The 19,063-nt window shown below is 32.4% G+C and overlaps 1 protein-coding gene across 1 annotated transcript; it reads right to left on the reverse strand.

The window, feature by feature from the left end:
* Nucleotides 1-3,417: 3,417 nt before the first annotated feature.
* Nucleotides 3,418-18,940, reverse strand: LOC117922142. The gene is made up of 8 exons (XM_034840174.1): nt 18,674-18,940; nt 9,118-9,195; nt 8,197-8,264; nt 7,958-8,098; nt 7,229-7,270; nt 5,127-5,263; nt 4,154-4,264; nt 3,418-4,038 (listed from the first exon to the last, which is right to left on the reverse strand). The coding sequence occupies exons 2-8, from the start codon at nt 9,192-9,194 to the stop codon at nt 3,946-3,948; spliced, it is 669 nt and encodes a 222-aa protein (XP_034696065.1). The 5' UTR covers nt 9,195; nt 18,674-18,940; the 3' UTR covers nt 3,418-3,945.
* Nucleotides 18,941-19,063: the final 123 nt, after the last annotated feature.

Below are 19,063 nucleotides of genomic sequence, written 5' to 3' on the forward strand. Positions count from 1 at the left end.
GGTTGAAATTTTGTTTCCTTCTTGGGAATGTAAACAGGGTTTATCGTTTATCTGATTAGGAAATTGGCGTAATCCAAAAACCTTGGTTTGAAATTGACTATGGGCCGTCCACGTCAGCACCGAGTGGGTCCCTTTTCTGATGGACGGCTCATGATCAAGTGATCGGGGCACGACGTTCAAGGGCATATTCGTCTTTCTATAGAAGATGTCGCTATCGTTTTCCGGACATCTTGGCTTGCTGCTAACCCCAAGATCTTGTGAATATCGCCGGAGAAAAGTTCCTCTGCGGTCGAGTTCTCCGGCCTTGCTACAACAGATTCGAATGAAAACAAATTTGTTTACTATTTTGATGATCAAGACCAACATATTGTAGGGATCATAGAAGAAAATAGTTTTTAGTAGATTAGTAGTTTGATTGGATCATTTTCATGGTTGATGATGTATCTTATTTTTTGACTGCCTATGATCAATCTCAAGAAAATTGTACAAAACATACAAGAATCAGATGGGTGTTCTACATATTTTTAAATGGCGGCCCATTCCTATCATTTGTCCCTTGCCTATATCCTGCCACGTGGTAAAATCTGGACATTTGCCACGCGGAGGCTTCCAATTTGCTAACTCAGCGGTAGTTGAGGATTGACTCTGACTCAGCGGCGTTAAATAGCACGAGAGTTTCGGGAGCTAAAGTGAGAGGACAGCTACAATCTATAGAGTACAAATATATTTATACTCGCTGTCTATAAAGTACAATTCCCGTATCCGATAGCGCGGCGCTTAACTTAAAAAGCGTTAGTCTAACGTGTCAATTAGGAAAAGCGAGTAGCTGGTTTTACACTGACGCCTTTTCGTTTTAAACTAAAAGTCAACATCGCGACTACACTATGGGAGGTTTGCAAAGTTTTGGAGTAGTGATCAGGTAGATGCTAGTGCAGGTTAGCAATTTTATTTCATTGGATAGGAGATGATGTGCTGACTCATAATCGATCTTTTTCATAAAGGGCAAAAAAAGATTATAAATGAATATCCCCTAAAACAGTTTCCTTTATTTATAGTTTATTTAAAAAATAAAAAAAATTATAATATCCCTAAAGGGCAAAAAAAAGATTATAAATGAATATCCCTAAAACAGTTTCCTTTATTTATAGTTTATTTAAAAAATAAAAAAATTTATAATATCAAGTTATAGGAATTTTATAAGGTAAATTCAGGATATTATTAATAGCAGGATTCAAATTTCAGACCATATGTCAATTACTGAATCATACTTTCCAACGTTCTCCCTTGCCAACTAGGTTACCTCAATTTTTTATATATATTTAAAAATAAAAAATAAAAAAGGAAATATATATTACACATCATCTTACTTAATTTGAGAGCAATTCCTAAAATAATTGAACCTTATAATAAAAATAAAATTAAATGATAATAAGGTCCTACAACTAGAAAATAGAGTGTTTCCATTGTTTTTACTTATTTTATTAGGGTTATTTAAAAATAATAATTATATAAATATAAAGAATAATTACAAATAAAACATTATATATACAAATATCTTTTTTAAATATAAAAAAAATATATGTTAAGAAAATTTTAGGTTCTTGAAGAAACTTTCATTTTATAACATGATAAGAATTTTAAAAAATTATTTTTTAAGAATGGTTTTAAAAAATAGAGCCTAAAATTCGAATCAAATAGGAACCCAAAATTCTATATCCATTAGATTATTATAATAATATGTGTAGATGATAGTCGACCAAACACACCTTAATCATTATGTATTGGGAAAGAGACACGTGCTGACTTTTATCATGATTTAAATGCAATTGATTCATAAATGTTAATTTATAGTGTCGTTTTTAGACATCTTTATCCAATCATCACTTAATCCAAATCTCATAAATATATGGAAAGAAAAAATTCTTAATCCCTAAATGTCTACAAAAGTTTCCTTTAAAATTTAATACATATTAGTATTAAAATTTTGTTTTAAACACGTGTCATGGATATGAAAAATGAGGATAAATTAAGATAAGTTAGATTAAAAATCATATTTAAAAGGAAAAAAACGGTTCGAATTGATTTATACAAATAAATGAAATTAAAATAAAATAAAAATTGATTTATACAAATAAATGATATTAAAGTATAAAAGCCGACATCAAATATAAAAATAAACTTTAGTATAAAATAATAAAATTCGAGCAATACATGACATACGTGTTAATCAATTGATTGTATGTACAATTTAATAAAACCCGAGTTATATATGATTAATGATATTTTTTTATTAATGGTACCCTTTTGGTGACACCAATTGATTTAATGGTATCTTCACCGGAAAAGTAGCTCTTGATGATAAATTATATTCAAAATAGTTGAAGAAAAAAAATATAGGTAGGAGGGTGGTCAACAACCCCATGTACCTATGATTCCAAATCCCGAATGTGGGGAGAAAGGAGAATTCAAATCTGCTTCTTGTTTTATTTAAGTGCTTCACGTGTATGACGTGGAGTTTGGTTGGACTCATTGTCTTAAAATTTAAAACGTCAACTCTTTTTGGTATCGGTCTTGTGTATGTTCAAAAATATGGAACAAACATTTTGTCCTTGGTTGATTACCTAAAACAAGGAACTCTTTTGAAAAGATCCAAAAATGCTTATGTATCATAAGGATGACAATGGGGCGGATTCCATCCCGTTTATTAAAAATAATTCTCATATCCACCATTAAATAAATTAAGCGGGTGGGACATGCAAATTATATTAAAATAAATATATTATATAAATAACTAAAATATTACAATTTTTATAACTTATTTATTGAAAAATATTTTTTTTAATTATTATTAAAAATAGAAAAATAAAATTTAATTTAATTTATTTTTAAAATAAATTTATATATAATTGAATCGAAAGTAGACAAAACAATACCCGAACCCATCAAAACTCACCCAAATTTAAAAAAAAAAAAATTCTCAAACCCATCCTAAGCCCATTTATTTAAATTTCAAACCCAAGCCATTAGAGGCAAGACGAATACTTAAAAAAGTTCACTCCATTGTCATCCCTTTCTCCACATAAAAAGATATGAAATATCAAGATTTTAAAAACAAAGTAGGTTTTATAAATTATAGATAACTCTAAAATATTTTTTTATAATTTTAAAATATGTGAGTGGATCAACACTTAAAAATGATTTAAAGTTAAATATGTTCACCTTTTTTTTAAATGCTTGTTGTAGTGATGAGCGGATACTAAAATAATTTTGTATTTGATAAACAGGGATCATCTTTTATTATATTCAATCACCTCTTATCATATAATACAATGACAAAAGATCTCTCATACTAAATGATTTAAAAAAAAAAAAAAAATCATTATGAAATTAGGGATACAATTTGGGTGAGATTTTAAAACTGACCCTCTGCAACAACCGGGGTAAATTCAAGGTACCATCAATGACAGGATTCAAATTCAGAACTATGTATCATTACTAGGACAACACATCTTAATGTTTACTAGGCCCACACATCTCAATTGTTGTCCAAACCAATTGGGCTACCCTAGTGGGTACAATTTGGATGAGTGAGACATATTAGAAGGTCAATCTATATGAAACCTACCTCTCTATATGTTCAACCCATAGAGAACTTAACCCAACATTGGGTTGATAAATTCCTAACCCACGCCAAGCCCACAGACAATTCAAGTTCCCATAAGTTACTATCAATTTCTATTAGTTTATAGTCTATAGAACATAACTCATGTTTTAAAATAAAATTTCAAAAGTTATATATTTTAAAGTTATGAAATAAATTATTATTTACTAATTTAATATAAATAACTATTCATAAACTAAAACTTTAACTGTTAAAGATGTGTTAACAATTGAATAAAAACCTGTGACAATCAGGGAAGAAGCTTCCAGGCTTGGTGCATGATTTCATCGTTTATGAAAGGCGCAAAGACCACTCAGGCAATAGCTCTCCAATTCACCTGTTGATGATTTAAGATTCAGAGAAGAAACAATCCTTTCCTGCAACAAAGTCATGACAATATTCAAGGATCATATGAGAACTAACATCATAGTCAATGAACATAACGTAATGTTATTTCCGATCAGAAATATGAAACGGCGGGAAGCTCATTACCTGCATTACATAATCTTGCTTCACCATACTGAAAATTATACCCATCATGGCAGCATAATCAGTTGCTTCATGCTTTTTAAGATGAGAAGCATGAGTTGATGCTATTTCTCCCTGAAGAAAGAAGAATTTTCATAAGCAGTCTGGAGTTTAAACTATCATTGCATACACAAATAGAAACCAAGAACCAAGCATGGTTAAAATTACCTATCTTGAACAAATTTGAATGTGGGATGAGATCCTGGGTGGAATTAGTTGAGCATTCAGACAAAAATATCTTAGCCATTACTTCAAACCCAGCAGGGAATACAGAATTTAACAACTAATTCAGATGGCCAAATAGGAGATAAAGGATAAAAGTTGTGTATGGAGATTCAGCCAAGAATTTGGGACTCTAACCAAAAACAATTCCAATAGAAGCTGAGTTGAATCTTGACTTGAAATTGGAAACTTAAGAATCATGAGATGAAACCAAGGTAACTTGAAAAAAGCAGGGGAAGCAGACGAAAGGAAACTATTGAGCCTTTAATTTGTTGTGGGTAATCTAGAGTTTCCCCATATCATATATATGTAAATATATAAGAATCATGAGATGAAACCAAGGTAACTTGAAACAAGCAGGGGAAGCAAAGGAAAGAAAACTATTGAGCCTTTAATTTGTTGAAGGTAATTCAGAGTTTTCCCATATATATATATATATATATATATATTATATATGTATGTATGTATGTATGTTGAAGAATCATTGTTGAAACTAGACCCAATTACATCAAACACTGCATTTAACTTTTCCCTTGAGTTAGAATAACAATCAATTCTGAAAAACAAACAACTAAGTACATAAATTTTGAGAAAAGGTCAAAATCAAAATGCTTTGAAATTTTTGACACAAATGCCATTATATCTAAGTTACTAAGGGAAAACAGATGTGCATGTATCCACACAGAAAATTCAGATAACATAAAGGAGCCACCACCTTGTCATAAGCAGGTTCTTGTTGATCCCACTTGTCAAAATACCTATCCTGCAAGTCTGATAGATTTTCATTTGTAGTTTGCATTCCTCCAACTACATCATCTATCAGGCATTCTATTTCACTGAGTATGCATTTGGCTGGAAAACAGAAAGTAAATCAAATAAACACTTTCAATGATGAGAAAGAAGCAGTTCCAGAAAGTTGCCAAGCAAAATATCCTCCAACAACATAAATATAACAAGGTAGATTTAGATATTACATTGTATTAATAGACATGCCCAGAAGATTTTCATGCACAACCCAAAGCCCAAACACAAAGAGGTAAGAAACTTGCATAAAGAAACCAACAGTTGCATCCAATCATTATCTTCCCCAAAAGGAAAACTACGAACTGTTCTACCCAACCAGATTTAATCAAGAATTAACATAACCTACAACATTGCCCTTTTTATCACTAGCATGCTTTATATATTTTATTTTCTCATAAAATGTTATGTAAAACAGAATATGAAGTGCAATTCACGTATCCTGTGTCAATGGGTAATATATGCAACCTACACCAAGAAATTGCTCCAATACTTAGCTATTGCTATATGAGATACATACCCTGTCAGAGTTCACAGTTTGTTGGCTTCCAGTCTGTGTCATTAAGTTCAATTCTCACATACTTCCCAAAGATTAAGTTGGATACGTGAACACAATATTTTACATTCTTGTTTATGTAGCTTTCATGGTAATGTTAAGTGGAGCGAGATTGGGATTTTCACTCAATGATATATTTCAACATCAAACAATTTTTGGTCTGCAAAAACTGCATTTGAACATGTTTTTTAATTTGAAAAATGGGAAAGAGTAGATTTCAGACAATCAATCACTACATTTTGTTTCTCAGGACAATCAATCAGTTCCTAAGAGCCACCCATGGTCCTTAAGCAGATGTGCACTTGGATTTGACGTCAACTGGTCAGTCCTTAAGCAATTTTATTTAAAAATTTAGTTTTTATTAGGCAAGCCCAAGATCTTTTTAAAACCTTTACCCTAACTGAGGTTCTAAGATTTTTTTTAGATTAGTCATAGAGAATACCCTGGTAAAGAGAGCCATATTTTTCACTGTGAGATCTTTTTACTCTTCACTCCTCAGTTTTTAAAACATTTCTCAAGATCACATCTTACGTTAAATAAACCTAATCTTTCACCTGATTTCATTCACAAGTGTCTGTCCTCATCTTTTCTGAGAAAGTTGAACTTCTCAAATGATCAAGGGGGCGAAAACGCTAATGTTTAGAGAAAGATTAGAAGTGGATCTTCCTAGATCAACAATCATGCCACAGAGAATGCGTAAAGGATACTAGTGCAAATAAGAGTAAGTTCCTTGGGTAGATTGTGAGGCTCACTGATCAAGTAACTTATATTTCAATTAGGTGAAGATTCCCTGTGGCCCTTTAAGCCATGGTTTTACCCCCAACCAGTTTCCAAAGGGGGTTTTCCAGAAAGGCCTTGTGTTTGATTTGCTTAATTGCTTCTTATTTTGAATTGGTGATCGGAATTGGTTGCTCTCCCGTAGGTAGTACCAAGGTTTTGAGAACCCTAGTTTTCCAACACACCAAAGATTAAACTTGCATTTCATCCCCCATATTGTAAAGGTGTGCATGTGTCTGAGAGACCCTTCCTTTTCCAATGCCCTGTTGACTGACTGAATGCTTAATAGCAGAGTATCGGAATTCTTTTTTTATATATATACTTTTGAACATTCCTGAAAATAAGGGGGAAAATCATGTACTAGTTGGCAAGAATATATGAAGCATGAAATCTTAGCACTTTTTTTTTAAAAAAAAAAAAAAATAAGAACGAAATCTTAGCACATAAATTATCAAAATATGCATGACAGACCATACAGTGCCAAAAGTGTTTGTAAATATACAAATGCCACTCAAGGAGGATGCCCATTGTTTCAGAAAATATGAAATTCCTGATATAACACTAAATGCATTACAGGCACCTTTACTTAAGTTCCACTGTTTCATTACCCTTCTGATAAGTTCCAATTTGATTTATCAAGAAAACTATCAGCAAATAACAGGAAAAGTGGAGAAGGATGTCACCTTTACTTAAATGGTCCTGCAGTCCAAGTTGGCATGTATGTACTGTGTAGACACATTAAGAAAAAAAAACAAATACACACACACACATTGAAGTCAAACCAACAACTTGTAGGGAAAGCAAAATGGAAAAGTTTGGGTGCAAAATAATGCATAACTAAAATCCATTAAAAAAAAATAACACAGCAAGCAAGAAAAGAATCCATGTGTTTTCTTGGATACTATACTGATTAAATATAGACCATGTGCAGCATAAAATTTATAGTGGTAACTTGTGGGAGAGAAAGTTCAAAACCAACAAACCCTATGGAATAATCAAAAGGGAAATATCATTTTAGTTGTCAATTGCCTTATATTTAGAATAAAAGCATAGAAGAATGTTGGTTAAAGCAGGTGATATACTGACTAGAAGTTATTATTACCAGTATCACAGTTAAAACAGTTTAACAGGGGACTAAGAACATCAACCCTGTACTGTATCACAAGAAGAATAAATGCTTAATGTGATGGAAGTATTTCTAGAAAACAAAAGAAGAAGCTGTCGCATCTAGCACACATGTGGAAAGGAATTTGGTAATATATATATATATAAAGAGAGAGAGAGAGGGAGATTATTCTTTGATCCAAATATTTCTAGGAACTTAAGAAAAACTCCCACAAATGGCAGATCTCTAATGCTTAGAAACTATTTGATCAAGAATTCAGAATAATAGATTGACAAACTGCACTTACACTTGCTTATGTTTTGTGTTCCGTCATGAGAGTTGATACATCCCGCTTCAACATATGATTTAACCCTTTTAGTTTCATTGGATTTAATGATTTTCTCAACCAATTCTGATGTCTTGTTTAATGGAGGACGTCGAAGAAACTCTGCACAAGAAAATTGGAAAAGCTGTGTTAATAAGAATAAGGCAAAGAACCACATGCCAACACTTAAAGCAAATGATAAAATATGTTCAAACACTCACCCAGCCCTTGCTGAAAGCCAATAAGTAGCCTACTTCCCATAGCCGCCAACTCCTCAAACTCTGCAACCCTGCAATGGTAGCACCATTATAGCAAATAACAATAAAGTTGAACATCTATTTCAATGAAAATACCAAGTAAGCTTATTTGTTTTTTTTTTTTTTTCGTTTTTTTTTTCTTTTTCTTTTTTATGGTTACCAAGTATGTTAGCTATAATTGTTGTTGTATAAGCCATATTACAAATTGAAACTTGAAATAGGGTATAAAGACATGAAACTAGGCTTTTTAAATGAAATTTTTAAAAGGAAAAAAAAAAGGAACATCTTCTATAACTTTTACATGGCATGTTGAAATGAACCCGTGTCAGTTACCTCATATGAGCCAACATTGTGCATACTGGGGGTTCATTTAGATGCAAACTCAGATGCATTTCATTTTTTATTTATATTTTTATTTTTCATATTCACAATAATGTGTTCAATCATAGTATTGTCTATCAAAAAAAGAAGTGTTCAATCATGCTATATCATGCCAAAGGCTCAAGCATGAGCAATTATTTGCTTTCTCCAATTCCTGATATTTGCAACAAATGTTACAATCATGGCTATTACCATGCCACATAGCTTCAAGCATGGAGCAATTTTTTCTTTAAGGGTAGCATTTAAACCCATCAGGTGGTTGTTTAGAGGTGTGGCAGTGCATAAAGCAAGTTGGCAGAGTAGATTTGATATATGTTCAATTATCCTCCTATATGGATCTTCTAAGCAGAAACAATAAATATTTTTGGACAAACCCTTCTTTAGAAGACAAAATTGCCAACCCAATATCTTATATCAATAATCATAAATCAAAGGCAACCTCAAACAATTATCAAATAGTAGCAGAGCTCTACACATGTTTTTAGATTCAAAAAAATATATTACCTTGTCATAAAATCTGAAAATTTCTGCCCAATCCTCTGCCTTGGTTCTATTAGCAAATTGCATTCTTCATCTTCCATTCTGCAAAACATTTGAATGAAAAAAGCAACATTGAGATGAAGCATCTAAAGCCTAACCCCATATCTATCAATAGCTTCCCTAGAACACCACCTCCTTTCAACTTCCCCATATTTACCCTCTATAAAAGGCTTCCAGGACAAAAGTCCCCTTGTCATTATTTGGTCTATTGTTAAAATTTTCTTCCACCCTACTTCCCAAGCAAAGAAACAAGCTCTCAAAGGGGCACATAAACCCCACACCTCCTCTTTCAGGGAAAAAGAGAATGATTTCCTAAGCACATTAAATTGTAGGAAGAGTTCGCTTGGAATCTCTTCTTTTTTTCTTTTTTTGATAGGTAAATGCAAACAATACTAATAAAGCGCCAAAAAGGCACACCAAAGTACACAGGACGTTTCACTTGAAATCTCTCTTCTTCCCCTTCCTTCACAAGAAGGTATGTTCACTTCCCTCAATCAAATTTACAGAATGGTACTCCTCAAAAGCCTATCAACTGCCTCCAGGCCCCTATTCCTAAAAATGCTTTTTAAAATAAAGATTCCAGTGACTCTGACCCCCCTTAATCAGCAAAATTCCTCCACTCTTGCAAATTTGGCTGAAGCAAGACTATAGAAAGAAGAAATGCTCTTTCCAAGGAATGCTTTTTGACCCACCTATCCAACTAAAACTTTGTCCTCTGACTATTTCCAACAAAAATGGTGGTTTGAAGATTGATCTCCTCGCAACGCATTTAATTCCACCCCCTTACCTCTTGAGCAACCCAGCCCCCTTCTATCTCTCCAAACTTTCTTTTGACGACCTTCCTCCACAACCTGTCTTTCTCATTAACAAATCTCCACAACCGTTTACCTAACAAGACTTTATTTAAAGTAGCAAGCTTTATAATGCCTAGTCCTCCAACCTTTTTATTCAAGCACACTGTCAACCAACTCACCAAATGAATCTTCTTCCCTTCTAGGTGATCTTCTTGTAGAAAATCTCTCTTGAATGACAAATAAGAGCATGAAGTATACTAGAAGAGTTGAGAGAATGTTTGTAATAATAGTTGATCTTCCCCCTTTTGACCAATATATCTATATGGTCATACAAATATGTAGTTGCAAATGCGCATGCCTATAGTTTCTTTTTGATGTTCATAGTATTTTGGTCTTGGGATTGTTGAAACTTGGAACATTCGGAACAATAGTATGTATTAATAGACTTATTATTTTGATTTCTTGATTAATTCAAATATGAAAATATCATATCCTATTAAGTTGATCTCCTCAAGATTGTAGTGTTTTGATGCATATGCTAAAACAGGCCATATATTTGCCTCTTTTACCACATGCAACTTTGATGAAATTAGTTTTATATTATTTTATACTTCATTCTTGCAACATTTAGGTGTTTCATATATTTACACACATCTTTTACATCTATTTCCCAATCTATGGGAAAAAAATGAATGAGATAAAATATGATAAAACCATATGATTTACAAGTCAACAATTAGGAATGTAACCAATTACCCTCAAAACCACAGTAATCTCTCGAGGATGAAACAGAATGAGCAGTGAAACTAACTAGCATTGCCCTTTTATGAGTTGACATTCGCAAGCATAATTTAAATCAGCTGTTCTTGCCAGCATGAACCAAGTATAATGCAGAATAAAACCTTGCTAGAGTTCAAATTTCTCATGAACAGTACAATGCTGATCACAACCAGATGTGGAATCAGCTTCCTAGTTTTTGGTTTCTCAAACAGGAACTTCATGAAAACCGATTGAACAAACTTTAATAAGCAACCAGATGCCCATTTCCCAAGGGTAACTTGACAGTTAAGTGATACCATAAAATATTGCCTACAACCATTGTCATCTATTTCCACAAACAGAAAATCCAACTCAACTCACCTAAGCCAAATACTTGCACCAGACCCAGTTAGCTCAACTTCAAGTTCTCTCAGCACCCATCATATGAAATACCCAAAATTCAAAATCCAATTTTCTTCCCTGTTCTCAGCAACCAAACAAAGGAGCAACTAAAAGAACTACAAATTTACACCATATTACAACATTAAGAGCCAAAAAAAAGAATCAAAATGCGAAGAAAATACCAAATACCCAGAATATCCCAGTACAGAAACAGCAAAATAAACTCTTCAACAATGAAATCTCCTTGACTAATGCAAACAATCACCGATTTTCCTCAAAAACAAATTACCTACATATATGCATAATGGAATGGCGGAGAGAAAAAAGATTATACAGAGGCACATACACTGTCAATGCGAGTTAAGCGCAGAAGCAGGAGAAGGTGAGAAAGCGTGCAGTTGATGGACCGACGCGGGGGAGTGAGGGGTTGGGAATCCATTGAGTTTAGCTCGGGTGCTCGCAAATGGTAACAATGATTACCTTTACGTGTATCCAAACATTAGGAAACTAGGGTTTGTTAATCGGTATTCGTACAGGGTTCACCAGATTCTAGTTCCCAAACAGGGCAACTCGTGGTGATGATCCCATAACGTTGGGTCTATGTTAAGGAGCTGTATTATAACTTATAACGGAGTGCAAGGAGGAGAGCTAACGTAGCAGTCCACTGCAAACTAATTTCTTTTCTCCAGGAATATTTGGTTAAAAAATATTAAAATAAAATAAAATAATTCCAAATTCAGAATGTAACCTCCACTTTTTCAAGGCTTTTATTTTTTATTTTTTCTATTTTTCCTTTCCCATTTCATTGTTTTTTATGTATACATTTTTTTAAAAGATAGATAATGTTTTTTATGCATATATTTTTTTAAAGGGTAGACATTGTAAAATTGATAAAATTTCGTCATCTCATTCAATTAATCTTTTTTTTTTTTTTTTGATTGGAATCTCATTCAATTAATCATTAGGATTCATTTTTAATAAAATCTTTTGTATTCATTTCTACCACTTCTTGATTAATGGTTAGATTTAAATTATATAATGATGTTCTTGTTCTCGAGTCAATCTTCTCGGTCTTTATTATATTTTGATCCAAAAATATCATTTTGACCAAATATTTCTTAAAAAGTATTAATAAGATATGGGTGTTAGATGGTTGCATGGAATGGAATCCAATGCTAGGAGTTTTTAATGGGACTTACAATGTGTAGAAAATGTCCTTTGCATTATTATTTATATTACCTTGTTAAATATGAGAAAATACTATTTTTATTGCATCATATATACATGGGCTCATCCAATCTAATGGGCCCAGTAATGTTTAGAATTATGGGCTTGAATCTGTGTTAGATACCATTGGGCCCAAATATTTGTGAAAAGGGATTATAAATTTGTTATTGATATTTTCTTTTTTTCTGATCTTCCTTTACCATTCTTTTCAAGGAGAGGATGGGCTTGAATTCAATTAAATTTTATTTAATATGAAAAAATAGAAAAAGTGGATAGGCAAAAATAAATAAATAATTGGTTAAGGAATATTTTACACAAGTTGGATCTAGTTATAAGAAAATAAATAAATAATTATTTATTGATATCGTATTTTAAGAAATTAAGATTCTGTTTGACAATAATTTTAAAAGCATTTTTAACCTAAAAAATATTTTTTAAAAAAACTTAAGTGTTTGATAAATTTTAAGAAACACTTAAAAAATTTTAAAATCACTTATAGTATTTCATGGTGAAACACTTAATAATTAATTTGTATGAAAACACTTTCAAACAACACACTTCCATTAAAAACACTTTAGATATAAATACTTTTAAAAACACTCTAAAACTTTACAACCAAATGTACAAAGTAGGTATAAATAATAGAATATAATTTTTTTTAATAAAAGATTATAATACCGTATTATAATGATTATATTGACGCTTGGTACTATACCTTTTTCTTTCGCCCATTTGATCACTCTTGGTTTTTTCATTGAAGTGATGAAATAAAAAATAAAACTGATTTTCCAAATTGGTTTCAAGAATGGTGGCTATTTTTTGGCGTCATTAAAGATATTTTATGTCCTCAGATTCTTGAAGGATACAAATACTTTTCTGAACATGGTAATCATTTGGTTCTGACTTCCTATTCCCAAGTATTATATTTCCTTTTAAAATTTCAAATTCCCTAGATTCTCTATTGGGACTTCGTTCTCTCACATATGATTCCTGCACCATTTCCCACGCATTTGGCAAGAGAATTCAAAGTCAAATAGTGGTCAAATTTCTCTCATTCGACCACTCAGGAAATTCCACATATCCGTCAATGGATATCTTCAAAAAATTCTCCTTCAAAACCTTCATCTTCAAAGGTTTCAATCCCAATTCCTCCTAATGTTATTCTTCTTTCTCGAACTTCTTTTTCTTCTGATAAAGAGTTCAAAAACCATCTCAAATTACTTAAGAAGAAAGCTTCGGAGACTTTGTCTCAATTCTCTAATTCTGGTTCTAACGATGATACTGCATCCTCTGCCTTTTTATGGGATGTTAATGAAGACATGTGTTACTGTCTGTTGACTCATCAAACCACTCTTCAATTCGGTGGCCTTAAACGATGGGCTTCAAAACCGCTAATATAGCGACTCTAAGTATACAAACCTATACACCCGCCATCAAAGGCCAAAAGACAAAAAAGAAAACCAATTGCCACAAGCCTACTTAGACCCTAACCAATCAATAAAATTAGCTATAGTTAGAGGGCAATCGTCTATGAACAACTTAGCCTCAGCCCATAAGGTAAGAATAAAAGAGTGTTTCAATCTCTGAATTATAATCATACACCTTTGACCTAAAGTTTTGAGAAAACATTTTGTGAGTATCAAGAGACTGACCCTACGATTTTTTGAGAAAGAACTTTGCAAATCTTGCATTTTTGAATAACAAATATATGTAGAAGTTTGATTTTGAATATCAGAAATTTCTACAGAATCTGTATCAACCAGGATAAACTCATAAAATTTTCGAGTTTTCTCTAAGTTGTTTTGAAGAAAATATTTTCCTTGAGGAAAGATTTTTGAAATTTCTGGTTTTCCAAAGTTTGAAAGATGAAAAGGTTCAAGAACTTGTACCTTCATTACATGGGCCTTAGCCACATATTGTTGATTTTGACTTGAAGAGGTCATTTGGGAAAAAGTTGGTTTGGGCTGGTTTGAAGGAGTAGTTCCAAGAACTTGGAATCTATTTTGGGTTTGAGTGTTGGACTTTTCCTGTTTAACTGGAGGCATTGCATAAGACGCTTTTGTGGTTTTTGGACTAGATTTGGGCTTTTGAGAGCTCGTTTTCCCTGTAAAAACTCACGTGATAAAAAATCAGGAAAAGAGTTCGAATCACCTTTGATAAATTCAATTTCAAAATCAAAAACTGACAAGATCGCTTGTCATATAGCAAAGATCTGTTTTGAAACAATATTTTGAACATCTTTTTGAAGAATTTCTTTTGCACTTTTGCATTCAACACGAAGAAGAAATTTTTTATTAAAAACATCTTCTTGAAATTTTTGAATGCATAAAGCAACTGCTAAAATTTCTTTTTTGATGGTTGAATAATTTTCCTGGGGGCCACCCCATATTCCGGAATGAAAGCGGACAATGGAGATTTGATTTTGAAAATCTTGTTTGAGTATACCACCATATCCTATATTAAAGGCGTCTGTCTCTATAATAGGGAAGGTTGAAGGGTTAAGGATTCCTAAGCAAGGAAGACTCTTAACCTATTCTTTGACAAGTTTGACTATATTTGTATATTCTTGTGTCCAAGGCTTTGGATTTTGTTTAAGCCTAGCAAACAAAGGTTTGATTATAGTTTTAAGGATTGGATAAAAGTCTTAACACATATTTTAGACTTCCTAAGAACCTTTGAAGTTGAGTTTTGTCATTAATTTCATCAAGAAATTTGCTAGAAAATTCTATTGACCTTTGGATTGGCTTGATTGTACCCTGGTAGATTTCAAATCCTAGAAATCTAATCCTGGTTTGAAAAAGTTTTATTTTAGGGGCAAAGACCACTAAACCGTTTTCCCTAACAATTTTTTGAAAAGTTTCCAAGTGTTTGAAGTGTTGTTCAATATAATTTAAAAATATAAGAATATCATCAATATATACTAAGGAGAAGTTAGTATAGGGATTAAAGATATCATTCATTATATTTTGAAATTCTGAAGGAGCATTTTTCAAACCAAAAGGCATCACATTTCATTCATAATGCCCAGATGGAACAATGAAAGCAGTTTTATACTTATCATGTTCATGAAGTTGAATTTGTCAAAATCCAGACTTCAAGTCAAATTTTGAGAAAATTGAAGCCTTATGAAGGTGTCCTATAAGGTTTCTCTTGTTAGGTATAGGATACCTTACCCATTTGAGAACCATATTTAAAGTCTTGTGATTAATAACAAGTCTCGGGGCACCTCTTTCAATTTTCGAGGGTTTTGGACATAGAAAACGGCACAACTCCAAGGAGAGTGACTCTTTCTAATAAGATTTTTATCAAGTAAATCTTTTATCTCTTGTTTACAATACTCAAGTAATTGAGCATTCATTTGAATTGGTCTTACCTTAGTAGGAATTTGAATTTCATCAAATCCATCAACATAGGGCAAGGAAACTTTATGTTGCATTCTATTCCAAAAAGCATTGGGAACAGAAGAACGTAAATTTGTTTCAATTTGCCTTTTAATCTTTTCAATTCTTGTTTGTATATCTTTTTGTAAAAGATTTTCTTCAATTCTTTTATAATGAATTTCTTTACTTATAAATTTGATTTGTTGTTTTTTCTTTTGAATTAAGTTTACCTCATTCTCAAGTACATTCAATTCTTTCATTCTTAAAGAACTAATAAATTTGAAACAAATCTCTTGGTCTTTGTAAACAGTTTTGAGACCTTCTTCATCTACTCTAAAAGGATAGAGTCGAGCAAGAAAGGGGGTTCCTAAGATTATCTCCTTATTCATCTCATTGACGAGTAAAGAGAAGTCTTGAAACAAACATTTTTATTGCAAATATGAACATTTGAAATTTTATAATCTATTTGTAAAGGTTTAGTATTTGCACTTACAGCACCTTGAAAAGTCTTTTCAAAGTATACAGTAGGAATTAATCCTTCTTGTACGTAGTTTATATCAGCACTAGAATCAACTAATGCCACAAATTCTTTTGAGAAATCAGGTTTAATGAAAAGTGATTGGAGTGGGCGTTAGTAAGAAGAGGGGGATAATAATAATAAAAATTCATATAAAAACTATCAATTGACCTATAACTTCTCACATCAAATGGCTACAAAAGTACATGCTTGAAGATTCGAATAGTAATATTATCCATCATTATATAGATATAGCCATCAATAAGCTCCAGTAGAGACTGGAGGGTGCTCCTATTGGCTCCAAAGGTCATATCTTGAGTCTAGGAGATATTTAAGGTATGCTGCAGATCACTCTTTGCAGAGTCAGAGGTATGGTGTATATATATATATATAACCTTGCAGGAAAAGAACAAATATGAACCAATATATTCTAATTTCCACAAATCATGAAGGTCGAATCCAACTTCTGGACACTAATGCAAAAGAAGCACAACATTTTCAAAGACCCTTTTTCCCTCCCTTGGGATTCAGTTTCACTTATGACACTTGTACATTTTATCAAACATGAGCAAATTGATAAATTATTTTCATATACCTAAACTGCAGTGGATGAATTTTAGCAATTTCCAGCTGACTATGGACAACACTCAAAATTGCTTGGTATAATGGGAAAAATAGGGGATGGACCAAAGTTGGTCTATGTGGATTCAAAATCTTTTGCATAACCTCCAGCAATATATACAGGTGTATTGCAATAAAGATAGTGGAAAGAGGTAAAGGACATTCAAAGGGATGCCATCCATGCTGTAAATGGTGCTCATTCTCTTTTACTATCAGAAAGTCACGTATCATAATTGCACTTCTTTTGCTAGATGTCTTACAATATATCTACCTATTTGTCAATTAGGATTTATTTATTCAATTTTTTTCTTTTTTGTAAATTAGTTTGATAAAGTTGGCTAAAAGCATGTCCCTCTACTTTCCTTAATGGTTTTCCTATCCCTGTCGCAACTGATTGAACAAAGTTCTACTATTTTAGATATTTATATTTCAGTACAATTATTGGAGGTTGAGAAAAAGACAATCATGGGAAGTTGGGTTCCTTTAAGAGTCTTAGCTTTCTAATGATGACCTTTTCTCAACCTCCATGATTGTTAAAGGAACCCAACTGAAAATACTTAAAGAATATCGGTTTGTTAACATTTTCTTACTTTTCAACCATCTGTTTAATTCAAATTGATTAAGTATATGTTAAAATGGTGACCTTTTCTAATAGGTATCAATAATTAGGTGAAGGACAAAATTAAGTTATTTTTTACCAAAAATGACAAAAAAAACAAGGCCATGAGCAGAAATATGTATTGTTGCTAACTAACAACATAATGATGATACCTTTGGTCTTGAGATGCATTAGATAGGTGAAAGAAATATGGGAAATTAAATCCAAAATCAACAAACGGATTTGCATGGATGGCCCAACTAACTTTCAAACTCAAGTTAAAATTTTATATTCAGAACCAAAGACTCAACCAACAGAATGACCAAAAAAGAATGGACCAGTCACCATTTCAATTCGATGATCAATTTAGTTTTACTATGTTCATTCACTCAATGGCACTATCTAATTTGTTCAGGAATTTACGTTTGAGCGGAGGAAAATAAACATTAATCAAAACTATCACAAGAAGAGTTTGTTGCATTTAATTGGGGCTAAGGACTGCATACCATTCTATTAGTACAGTGTATATAGGCTACATAGAATTTGTTAACACATGTACAGCAACTTCTCACTATGATGATCTAAACTCATTTTCACCTTTTATACCAATGAACACCCACCCAAAAGTAATTCCTTTATTAATATTCACTGGAGCTGTTCCATGTTTTTTCAAATGCGGGTATTCCTCAATGTTACTCCTAATTTCCTACTCATAGAATTCCTCCATCTTAAAACCTTCGTGTCGGATTTAACAAGCATTTGTTTTTCGCCATTTCCCAAGTTCTGAATCCGTCCAAATACATACTTCGTGGCAAAAAATGTTTGCTCATGATAAATGGAAAGAAATTTTATGGTAACATGAAGGAAGTGACAGAGAAGAATAATGGAGAAATCATTCAAAAAAAAAAAAAAATCAACATTTTAGGTAAATTGCAATATGAAACAATCAATAACATGGAAATTGCAAATTGATATATCCAAAAATCAAACAATAAAGATGTCATTACGATTTGAGAAATATTAAGAAAAAACAAAATATATCGATTTCTTTTGCTGGAAGCTACAATAATTTAGAAAATTCCACAACATAAGCAACATAGTCACAACAATTTAGGAAATTCCACAACAATTTAGATCTCAAATGGAAAACAATCAACAATTCTCCCAAATTTCTTTCTTTTTTGCCCAAAAAAAAAAAAAAAGACTGAATCGGCAGATGTACCTGAAGTCGAAGATTGATTGGAACGTATCTGAAATCGAAGTAGACTGAATCGGTAGATGGAACTTGCTTGTTTGAGAGAGCAGATGGGAAACTTGGACCTCTATGTAACCTAGGGTTTTTACCCATCTCTGCTTAGCAAGGAAGTCTGAACTCGTGAATTGAGAAACCTTGTCAAGAGGTGGAAGGAACTCGTGTTCATGAGAGCTGCCGCCATGACTGGACTGGTGTGGCCAGCCTGTAAAACAGAGAGACGCAAGTTTTGCCCAGCTTCTCCCCGACGATGGTACCTCTGATATGAAGATGATAGTATACTTATTTTGGGTTTATTGGGCTTAGGATATTTTTGGGCCAGATGAGTACCTTTTGATTGGTTGTTGGGTTTTAATTCTT

Source organism: Vitis riparia, chromosome 9 (assembly GCF_004353265.1).
Source record: "Vitis riparia cultivar Riparia Gloire de Montpellier isolate 1030 chromosome 9, EGFV_Vit.rip_1.0, whole genome shotgun sequence".
NCBI lineage: Eukaryota > Viridiplantae > Streptophyta > Magnoliopsida > Vitales > Vitaceae > Vitis > Vitis riparia.